Here is an 11,131-nt window from a genome sequence, read left to right on the forward strand (position 1 = left end):
TGCCGCCACAGCCGCGGTAGCTTTAGTTTTCTCTTTCTCCAAAGAGGCCTCCAGCTCAGTAATCCTGGCAGCCTTCAGTTGACTAATCCTATCAAGCTCGGACTAAGCCTTCTCAAGTCGGGAGCTGGTCGCCCCAAGGGGGGATTTCTTGAACTCCCGGGCAATAGCGGCATGGAGACTAGCCATCCGGACACAGCTCCGCGCCATATACTGAAAATGATGCTCCATAGACACATCATCAGTGGAAATAAAGGTCTGAGGGAGAATATGCTGCTCAATCCAACCAAGAGCGTCAAAGTCCTTATCATTGAAACCGGCAAGCTCTTGAGAGGTCTTCTGCTTCTTTGGGGGAGGACCCGAGAACGGAGGAGGAGAAGAAGTAGCAGGCCCAGAGGTCGGAGGATCCTGACTTATAGCTCGGAACTGGGGAGTCGGAATAGTCTTCGACCGAGTCTGAACACCCACAGTAGTCTTCTGCGGAGAAGATCGGGCAGAAGCCTCCCCGGCCTCGATATTCCGAGCAGCCACAGACTTCTTCGTCCGACGAAGGAACTTCATGGAATCCGCCTGAGAAGACATCTCTGCAAGAAATAAAGAAAAAGGATTACCACAACAGAAATTCCACCAAAAACAAGCAAAACCAAAATACTAAAAAAAGATGAATCTCGGAAGAGGTCGGGAACTACCTAACTCGGAACGGAGAAGGCTTAGATCTCCCAACATTTTCTTCGTGTCCAAGTAAGGTGCCCGACCCCATAAGCCGCTCACCACACCCACAAAAGCCTGCTCCACCTCATCTAGACTCTCAAAAGTATACTTAGCAGACACTACATTCTCCTGCCAACAAAGAGGAAAAGAAGGCTCCCCACTCTCATCTAGAAAGAAAGGTCGGACGTCTCCAGTAGCCCGGACCTTGAAATAAAAGTTCTTAAAATCGTGAAAGGACTCATCATACAGGGTACAAAACTTTCTTCCCTGGTTAGCCCTAAAAGAGACCCAAGATACCTTCCCTCCACCTGACCCCGGCTTCGTCAACACAAACAAGTAAGAAAAAGAGAAATAGAGGGAGCAACGCCCAAAAACTGACACAAAAGTTGAAACAGCTTTAAAAATGCCCAAGAATTTGGATGGAGCTGCGTAGGGGCAAGGTTACAAGACCATAACACCTCGGACTCCAGGTCGGTAAAAGGAAGTCGGACACTCAGCTTAGAGAAAAAACAATCATAAGCGTAAAAGAAGAGCTTCTCGGAACTATCTAAGGGCGGGAAGCAAACTCTCTCCTCGGAATCCGGGGCTACTAGTTCATAATCCCTCTCAGACTCTCTATCTTCACATATGCTACATTGCCTACGAAACCTAGCTAAATACTCAGAATCTACCACAGAAGGGACTCTTAGAGGAACAGGATCTACCCAACCAAGACCACTTGGAATCTTGGTCGACATCGCTTGAAGAACCTTTCGAGACATAAAATTCTTACCTACAAAGAAGAATACAACAGCAAGCAAAAATCACATAAAAGCAGACAGCGAAAACCCATTCAGCAAAGCAAGAAACAAAGATCTTTTAGAAGGAAATACAGCAACCCGGAGCAAAATACCAGAGAACAAAAAAGAGTCCCCCCCATGTACAAACAAACAAAGCAATGACGGCGCCTCTTTTCGGGGCAACCCAGGCATAGAGAAAAAGAAACAAACAAAGAGCCACACAAAAGAAACAGAAGCATATGTGCACAAGAAAAGAGATGGGAACAAACCTGAAAGAAAGAAACGAGGACGACGAGCTCCGAAGCAAGGAGAACGGAACGGCGGCGCAGAGGAAACCCCGGAAAGACACGCGGAAAGATTCGGGGAAGAAGAACAAAGAAAAAGGAAGCGGTGCTCAAAAAAGGAGAATGGCGAAAACTCAGAAAAAAGGAAAGGAACAGAATAAACGAAGAAAAGGAGGAAAGGGGCAAATAAATAATGCCTTCACAAAGCCCGAACGGAAATCGAGGAGAAACAGTAAAATGCAATAAATGCAGGAACGGCCATTTTTGAATTTTGAAAAAACTACTATGCCCGAGCTCGACCTCCCAAGAGGGACGAACTCGGGCAGGGGCACTGTTCATACCCTGACCGGGCTCCTCCAACTCGGCAAAATCCATGAAAGGTCCGACCTCGTCCCAAGGCCCACGCCTGAGGTCGGACCTCGGACAATAAAGCTAAGAAGGCCCATCAAAAGGAACGCAGCCCAAAACCTAAAAGGCCGAAAAGGCCTAGGAAAAGGCGGTTCCACAAAGATAGAGATAAAACTCCCAAAAAAGATAAGATAAGATAAGAATATCTTATCCAGGGAAGATCACGGCCAACTACTATAAATACACTGGAGCACCCAGGTATGACATACATTCCACATTCTACACATATCTGCTTGAACCCATGCTAACTTAAGCATCGGAGTGTCATTGCAGGTACAACCACCAACCACTCCACATATCAAGCTCGGGTCCCTGACCCCCACCTCGGGCTTCTCCAAGACGACCGAGCTACACGTTTCAGGTAACCCTCGGAACAAATACCATATACAATAATACCTGTAACTAATGTAAAATCTAGTTAATTAACAAATAATAGTCCACAAATTAAAATTTATTCTAGAAAATTAGAAAATTGATTTTCATGGTTTGATATGATAGAGAAAATTAAAATAGGAATTTTGACACTAATTTTAAAGAATTTGGCCCAAAATTGGGTCGAACCAGGCCCAACCCATTCATATAAAATGAAAGAGCTCAACTCGTTCTCTCTCCAATTGCATGCTGGAAATGCTGAAGCACTTTGGAGGAGGGAAGAACACAATTCCCAAACTTAAACCCTCACTCGAAAATTCAATCCACTATAACTTTTGATTCGGAGCTCTGATCGCCGCACCGTTTGTGGCCACCCGACCGTGACGTTGAGCTCTACAAAACTCACAACTTTATTAAAGAAGTAAGCCATGAATCCTTCTATGAAATTTCAGCCCTTGAATTCAAAATTTAGTGGGTAAAAGTGTTGAGATTTTTGAGATTTGGATGTTATAAGATCCGATTAGCTTGAGGGGTAGGCTTAATCTTGCCTCTTTGATCCTTGGGTATGGTAAGATTCTCAACCCTAAGTCAAATACTTGAGTTGTTGTGAATAGATATAAAGTTTGTATGTATGTGTGTATATAAAGTCAGCCTTTCAAGCGTGGAGGCTTTACACCACAACAGACTCAGGGTCAGGCTAGATTCAAAAGGCCTAAAAACAACAACTTCTCAGGGAGAAGATTTGGGAAGCAGCCTCTGAATGAGAAAGCTTGTGCTAGATGCGGGAGTCATCATCTGGGAGTCCCGTATGAAGACGGTTGGGACTTGTGCTATTCTTGTGGAAAGGTGGGACATAAAGCCTCAAACTATCCAGAGAAGCAGAGGCAAGGCACTAGGAAAGCACAGCAGCCTAGTCGGGTGCTCACCACCTCAGCTATAGGTACCGATGGATCTGATACGCTTATCCGTGGTAAATGTGAAATAGCTGGTAAAACTTTGAATTCTTTATTTGATTCTGGAGCTACTCATTCATAGCGTTTGAAAGGCTAGTGAGTTAGGATTAAAAAATGTGGTCCTAGGTTATGATTTGAAGGTGCATAATGACACCCATGAAACCATTGTGACTAGGTTAGGATGTCCACAACTCTCATTTTGGATTCAACAATGTGATTTTGTTCATAACTTGTTTGCTTGCCAATGACTGGTCTGGATCTTATTTTGGGACTGGATTGGTTATCTAAAAATCACGTCTTGCTTGATTGTTCTGGGAAGGCATTGTATTTTATGTCGGAAGGATTGGAAGGACCAATAGTGGTGAATAGTTACTATTTGAACTCTATGATAGTAAGTTGTTATGGATGTGAATGTCAAGGTATTATGTTATTAGCTATGGGTGTTTCGGGAGATGAACAAAGTTTAGAGCAAATTCTGATTGTTTGTGAATTTTCTGAAGTGTTTCTGAATGACATTGATGAATTCCCTCTTGCCCGAGAGGTTGAGTTTGGAATTGAGTTGGTGCCTAGAATAGGGCCAATCTCAATTGCCCCTTACAGAGTGTCACCTTTAGAAATGGCTGAGCTTAAGGCTCAGTTGGAAGATTTAATGGGTAAACGCTTTATCCGACTAAGTGTTTCTCCGTGGGGAGCGTCGATGTTATTGGTGAAGAAGAAAAATGAGAGTATGCATCTCTGCATAGATTACAGGCAACTAAATAAGGTCATAATAAAGAATAAGTACCCACTGCCAAGGATTGACAATCTCATGGATCAGTTACAAGGAACCGGGATTTTCTCTAAGACTGATTTGCAATCCGGTTATCACCAGATAAGGGTAAGAGATGAAGACATCCTTAAGACGTCTTTCAGGACTTGTTATGGTCATTACGAGTACAATGTATTGTCTTTTGGGTTGACGAACGCTCCTGCAGTGTTTATGGACTATATGAATAGAATTTTATGCCCATTCTTGGATAAGTTTGTTGTTGTCTTTATTGATGATATACTAATTTATTCTAAAACCGAGGAAAAGCATGCAAAACACTTAAGAACTATGTTGCAGATTCTGAAGGAAAGGAAACTCTATGCGAAATTATCTAAGTGCGAATTTTGGAAGAGCGAGGTGAAGTTTGTTGGCCATGTAGTGAGTAAGCAGTAGATATCAGTAGATCCTTCTAAGGTGGAAGCAATGATGGAGTGGGGGCGACCGACCTCAGTAACTAAGATAAGGAGTTTTCTGGGCTTAGCTGGCTACGATCGGAGATTCATCAAAGGCTTTTCTCATATAGCATTATCATTGACAAAGTTAACCCTTAAGGATGCACCATTCGTCTGGATGTCTGAGTGCGAGGAGAGTTTTCAAGAACTTTAACAAAGGTTGACCACTGCACCTGTGTTGGTGTTGCTTGAATCGAATGAAACATTTGAGCTGTACTGTGATGGCTCACTAAAGGGACTGGGGTGCGTGCTGATGCAGCACTGGAATGTGGTAACATATTCCTCACGGCAGTTGAGACCTCACGAAGTTAATTACCCGACGCATGACTTGGAACTTGCTGTGGTTGTGTTTGCATTGAAAGTGTGGAGGCATTACCTCTATGGGCTTAAGTTTCGAGTTTTCTCTGATCACAAGAGCTTAAAATACCTCTTTGATCTGAAAGAATTTAATATGCAACAAAGGAGGTGGATGGAATCACTGAAAGACTATGACTTTGAGCTAAAATATCATCTGGGAAAAGCGAATATTGTGGCGGATGCATTAAGTCAGAAGTCGCTGTATGCGGCTTGGATGATGCTTAGAGAGGAAGAATTGCTAAAGGTGTTTGAGAGTTTGAAAGTGGGAGTTAGAGAGGAGTCTGGAACTCAATGCTTGAGTCAATTACAAATTTTGAGTGACTTTAATTCTAGGATTGAAGAAGCTCAACAAGACGAGAAGGAGTTGCAGAAGGTGTGGCCGGTGATTGAGCAAGGCAAGAAGTGGAGAGTATCATGGGATGATATGGGTTATGGAGGTTTAAAGGTAGGATCTGTGTACCAGATGTTGGGACCTTGAGAGAAGATATTTTGAAGGAAGCACATAAAAGTGTGTTTTCTATTCATTCGAGAAGCACCAAGATGTATCAAGATCTAAAAGCAATGTTCTAGTGGCCTGGCATGAAAAATGATGTGGCGAAATATGTTTCGAAGTGCTTAACTTGTCAGAAGGTGAAAATTGAATATCAGAGACCTTCTGGGACTTTGCAACCCTTGGAGATTCCGCAATGGAAATGGGAGATCATTGCGATGGACTTTGTATCGGGGTTGCAGAGAACTAGGGCCGGTTTTGATGCTGTCTGGGTCATTGTGGACTGGCTGACGAAGTCGGCTCATTTTCTACCCATTTGGATGAATTATACCCTTGAGGAGTTAGCATGCTTATACATAAAGGAGATTGTGAGACTTCATGGTGTACCTACTACTATAATTTCTGATAAAGACCGACGTTTCACTTCAAAGTTCTGTGGTGCATTTCAGAGGCCTTTCAGAACCCAATTAAGCTTGAGTACAACTTACCATCCTCAAACAGATGGCCAATCTGAGAGGACAATCCAAACTTTAAAAGACATGTTGAGGGCCTGTGTTCTAGACCAGCTAGCAAGCTAGGATCGGTATTTGCCGCTAGTTGAGTTTATGTACAATAATAGCTACCATGCGAGCATCGAAATGGCTCCGTATGAGGCTATGTATGGGAGGTAGTATCAATCTCCTCTATGCTGGTATGAAGCTGGGGAGAAGAGCTTATTGGGGCCTGAGATGATAGCTGAAACTACTGAACAAGTCAGGAAAATTTGACATAGGATGCTCACTTCTCAGAGCCGTCAGAAGAGTTATGCCGATCAGAGGCAGAAGCCCTTAGAGTTTAAGGAAGGAGACCATGTTCTCCTTAAGGTTACTCCAACAACAGGAGTAGGTAGGGCGATAAAGATGAAGAAGATGAATCCTCGCGATACATCGGTCCATTTCAGATTCTTGAGTGGGTTGGACCGATGGCATATCAAATAGCTCTGCCACTTCACCTTTTAAATCTGCACGATGTATTTCACATGATGCAGCTTCGAAAGTACACTCCTTATTCAAGTCATGTGTTAGAACCTGAATCTGTTCGATTAAGGAAAGATTTGACACTCCAGGTGACTCTGGTCAGGATTGATGACATCAGTGTTAAAAAGTTGTGTGAAAACGTGGTTTCATTAGTCAAACTGGCATGGAGTCAGGCCGGCATCGAGAAGCACACTTGGGAACTTGAGTCAGAGATGCGAACAGACTAATGAAACCAAGTGTGCTTTTGTGGGCAAAATTTCTATTTAGGTGGGTAGAATGTAAAACTCGGTTAATTAACAAATAATAACTCACAAATTAAAATTTAATCTAGAAAATTAGAAATGTGTTTTTCATGGTTTAATATGATAGGGAAAATTAAAACGAGAATTTTGACACTAATTTTAAAGAATTTGGCCCAAGATTGGGATGAACGGGCCAAACCAATTGAATTGGGCCCAAACTAGGACCGTGGGCTAAACCCATTCACATTAAATGAAGGATCTCAGCTCATCCTCTCTCCAATTGCATGCTGGAAACACTGAAGCACTTTGGAGGAGGGAAGAACACAATTCCCAAACTCAAACCCTCACTTGGAAATTCAATCCACCACAACTTTTGAAACGGAGCTCTGATCGCCGCACCGTTTGCGACCACGTAACCATGGCGTCGAGCTCTACAAAGCCCACAACTCTATTCAAGAGGTAAGCCATGAATCCCTCTTTGAATTTCCAGCCCTTGAATTCAAAATTTAGTGGGTAAAAGTGTTGAGATTTTTGAGTTTTTGATGTTATAGGATCCATATAGCTTGAGAAGAACGCTTAATCTTGCCTCTTTGATCCTTGGGTATGGTAAGATTCTCAACTCTAAGTCAAATACTTGAATTGTTGTGATTAGATATTAAGTTTATATGTATGGGTGCATATTATATATGTTTGGCAAGGTATATATGTAAATGAATTGGAGCTTGATGGAGATTTTGAGAGCTTGAGGTGATTTACAAGCTGGAAATCTGATCTTGGAGGTGTTGGAGCCTTGAAAATTGAGGAATAGTGGAATTAGAGGTGTTTCGGGTTGAACGGGAATCGGCCAAGGTATAGATTCGGTTTCCTGTATCTAAAATGTAATGTAATGTGAAAACTTAGGCTAGTGACCCTAGGATAAGAATTGGATGGTTGATGTTGATGATTGGCTTGAAAATGATTATGATGCATTTGGCTAATATCCTTAGAGGTTATGAATTTGGTGCTCTTGTTGATGGATATATGAATTGTTTACGATATGGATTAGGTTGTGTATATTATGTGTACGTACGCGAGGGACACACGCGACGCGACCAATGGCTACTACCTCGAGGTTTCACATACGCAAGGTGTGTGTTACGTACACGAGAGTGGCATTTTCTAGGTTGCGTATGCGATCAGATGGCACGCGATGCAAGCAAACAATTCGGGTTGAGGAGCTTGCGTACGCGAACCAGTAGTGCGTACGCGAGAAGTCCAGTTTGGCCAGGGTGCGTACGTGATGACTTACATCATCTACCTTTTTTCTTGCATAAAAAGGATCATAAAAGAGGTATAATCTCATTTGATCATTGCAATTCATGCCTTAATTGATGAATATCATAGTACATTACTTTGAAATGAGTTTGTGTTGAATTTCAGGCAAAAAAGACATCAAAAATGGGAAGGAAACGACTAAACAAGTGGGCATGTGAAGCAGGTGTGCCACTTGGAACAAACGCCACAAAAATGTATTGGCGTGGCACGCTGGTACAACATTCCAGAGAGCAACAATGAAGACCATCAAAGGGCGTGGCACACCAGAAGCTGCGCGTGGCATGCCAACTAATCACCTAGAAGACTCATCACTAGGGCGTGCCACTTTGTGTCGAAGGCGTGGCACGCCAGTTCCAGAATTCACTTGGGCGTGCCACTTGAGGATCAAGGCGTTGCACGCCAAGCCTAAGAGACCCACAATTGAATGGGCGTGCCACTTGAGCTACATGGCGTGGCACGCTGGTACGAGAATCCAGAAAAAGGGGTTGAAGGCTAATGAGGTATGGGCGTGCCACTTGAGCAACCAGGCGTGGCACGCCAATGAACAAGAAGGCAAAGCAAAAAAGCTGGGCGTGCCACTTGGTGTCGAAGGCGTGGCATGCCAGCTAAAGAAGTCTCACTAATGCGTGCCACTTGAATGATCAGGCGTGGCACGCCAGCACTGAAGGAGGCCAAACAAAGCTGGGTGTGCCACTTGGTATCGAAGGCATGGCACGCCAGCTCAATTGTCCCACTTTGGTATGCCACTTGAACGTCCAGGCGTGGCACACCAACCTTTGGAACCAAGGCAAGTGAAGGGCGTGGCATGCCAGTCTTAGGGTATGGCACGCTGGTAGTGTTTTCCAGAGGAGGAGATAAAGGGCCAAATGAACTAGGCGTGCCACTTGTATGATGAGGTGTGGCACGCGAGCAGGAGGATGATGCATTTAGAGGGGCGTGGCATGCCAGACCTTGGGTGTGCCACGTTGGTACAAGTTTCTAGAAGCATGAAGATGTGAAAAATAGCCTGTGCATGCCACGCTGGTACAAGTTTCCAGAAGCATGAAGATGTGAAAAAAAAGCCTGGGTGTGCCACTTGGTGTTGAACGCATGGCACGCCAAGCAACTTGAGGACTTTAAAATGTTCTGGGCATGCCACTTTGGCTCGAAGGCGTGGCACGCCAAGGTACTTGGGTCAATTAAAATGCCCTGGGCGTGCCACTTTGGCTCGAAGGCATGGCACACTAGGGATGTGATGGAGGAAGGCGTGCCACTTGGAGGGTGAGGCGTGGCACGCCAAGCTTGAAATGAAGAAAGCCTGACATGCCAAAGGAACGCCAGTCACACGCCAGCTGGAAGATCACGTTTGTTGAGTTTCTTTTCCCTCCGAATTGTAATTTTCTTTTCAATTTTGTAATTTCCTTTATTTTTTAGATCTAGGAGTAGTATAAATACCCTTGGAAGAATTAGATACAGATACAGAGACACAGATCACTATCTCAAGGAGATTGTAGAGTTTTATTTTTGAATTCACTTTTTACACTTTATCTCTTCCATCTTTTGTATTTTCTTTCTGAGCTATGAGTAGCTAAATTCCCTCTCATTGAGAGAGGGATCTCTATTGTACTTGATGGATTAATGATAGTGGATTTTTTCTTCTCTTCATCTTCTTTTTGATTTGCTAGAAGGGATTTCGATTTTCATGCTTAGTGTTCAATTATCTTGGAAAAGAGATTGAATGCAAAATGGGTTTCATGGGAACCTTGGAAAAGGAAACATGAAACCATGCTAAAAATCTCTTCTCACACTTGAGTAGAATATGGGTTTTGGTGTTTGGATATGGTGACATATAATGCTCCCTCCACCTGGACCTACAAGGATGTGTGGTAAAATCAGGGACCAAGCATATCTCTTTTCATGAGCAATTAGGCCAAGAAATTTGCTATTGATCAAGATCTGCGAGATTGAGTCACCAAAGGATTGGAGCTCAATCAATCATGATTGCCAAGAGGTCAATGAGTTTCATGATTGAAGAGGATATAAGCCGGATTTAATCCAAAGAGACAATATCTCCTGATCTCAATAAATTCCCTCATTCTTATCTCTCCCATTCTTTTATAGCTTTCATTTACATTCAGCAAATTCCCACTCCCTTTTACATTCTTGCCATTTCTATTTCTGCACTTTATTGCTTTTCTTTATTCTTTTGCCATTTATGTTTCTACCATTTATGATTCTGCACTTACAACTTATTATGTCTAAGCTTAACTAATTCACCCACTAATTAAAATTGTTCAAATCTACCAATCTTTGTGGATACGATCCCATTCCACTGTGGGTTATTACTTGACGATAATATTGGTGCGCTTGCCAAAGAGCGGACTCATCAATTTTATTGGGATGGGAGTGAATCCAAACTCATCAAGTTTTATGGTGCCATTGCCGGGGATTGGTTTGAATTTGACAATGATTAAATTAATTGGAGAGCTAGATTAAGCACTTTCATCTACCTTGTTGTTTTCTTTTCCTTTTTTTGTAATCTTTAAATTCCCTTCTAATCTCTATTTTTCTTTCTCTTTTTTTGGGATCATTTTAACTATTCATTGTTTATATTTTCACTCTTCTAAATGTTTGATTAATTGCATCAACCAAGCTAACCACTAATCTTAACTAAGGAGATTCTTTCACTTGTCCTTTACTTGCTGTGCATTGAGTGTATGACAAGTAGAAGAGGAGAACCTTCCTCCTCTTTTGATAGTGAACCTGAGAGAACCTTCCTTATATTGAGGAGGAAGGCTTGAGGCAAAGGCATACTTGCCTTCTACAGGAGGTTTATTAGGGACTTCTCTACGGTTGCCAAACCCTTGAGCAACCTGCTTGTCTCTAATGTGCCTTTTGTTTTTGATAATGAATGCATGTTTGCTTTTGAGAAACTTAAGAACAAACTTTCCTCTGCACCTATCATAGCA

General features: G+C 42.8%; 1 protein-coding gene across 1 annotated transcript; it reads left to right on the plus strand.

Annotated features, from left to right (window-relative positions):
• Positions 1-6,249: 6,249 nt before the first annotated feature.
• Positions 6,250-6,854, plus strand: LOC140184169 (uncharacterized). Its single transcript, XM_072234464.1, has 3 exons — positions 6,250-6,278; positions 6,384-6,462; positions 6,639-6,854. Exons 1-3 carry the CDS (start codon positions 6,250-6,252, stop codon positions 6,852-6,854), a joined length of 324 nt encoding a protein of 107 aa, XP_072090565.1.
• The last annotated feature ends 4,277 nt before the right edge of the window (positions 6,855-11,131 follow it).

The sequence above is a fragment of the Arachis hypogaea genome, chromosome 4 (genome assembly GCF_003086295.3).
Source record: "Arachis hypogaea cultivar Tifrunner chromosome 4, arahy.Tifrunner.gnm2.J5K5, whole genome shotgun sequence".
Taxonomy (NCBI): domain Eukaryota; kingdom Viridiplantae; phylum Streptophyta; class Magnoliopsida; order Fabales; family Fabaceae; genus Arachis; species Arachis hypogaea.

Coding starts and splice junctions, on each gene's coding strand:
- LOC140184169 (XM_072234464.1), top strand. CDS start 6,250: ATGGCTCCGTATGAGGCTATGTATGGGAG. Junction 6,279..6,383: donor TATGAGGCTATGTATGGGAG/GTAGTATCAATC, acceptor AATTTGACATAG/GATGCTCACTTCTCAGAGCC. Junction 6,463..6,638: donor AGTTTAAGGAAGGAGACCAT/GTTCTCCTTAAG, acceptor CACATGATGCAG/CTTCGAAAGTACACTCCTTA.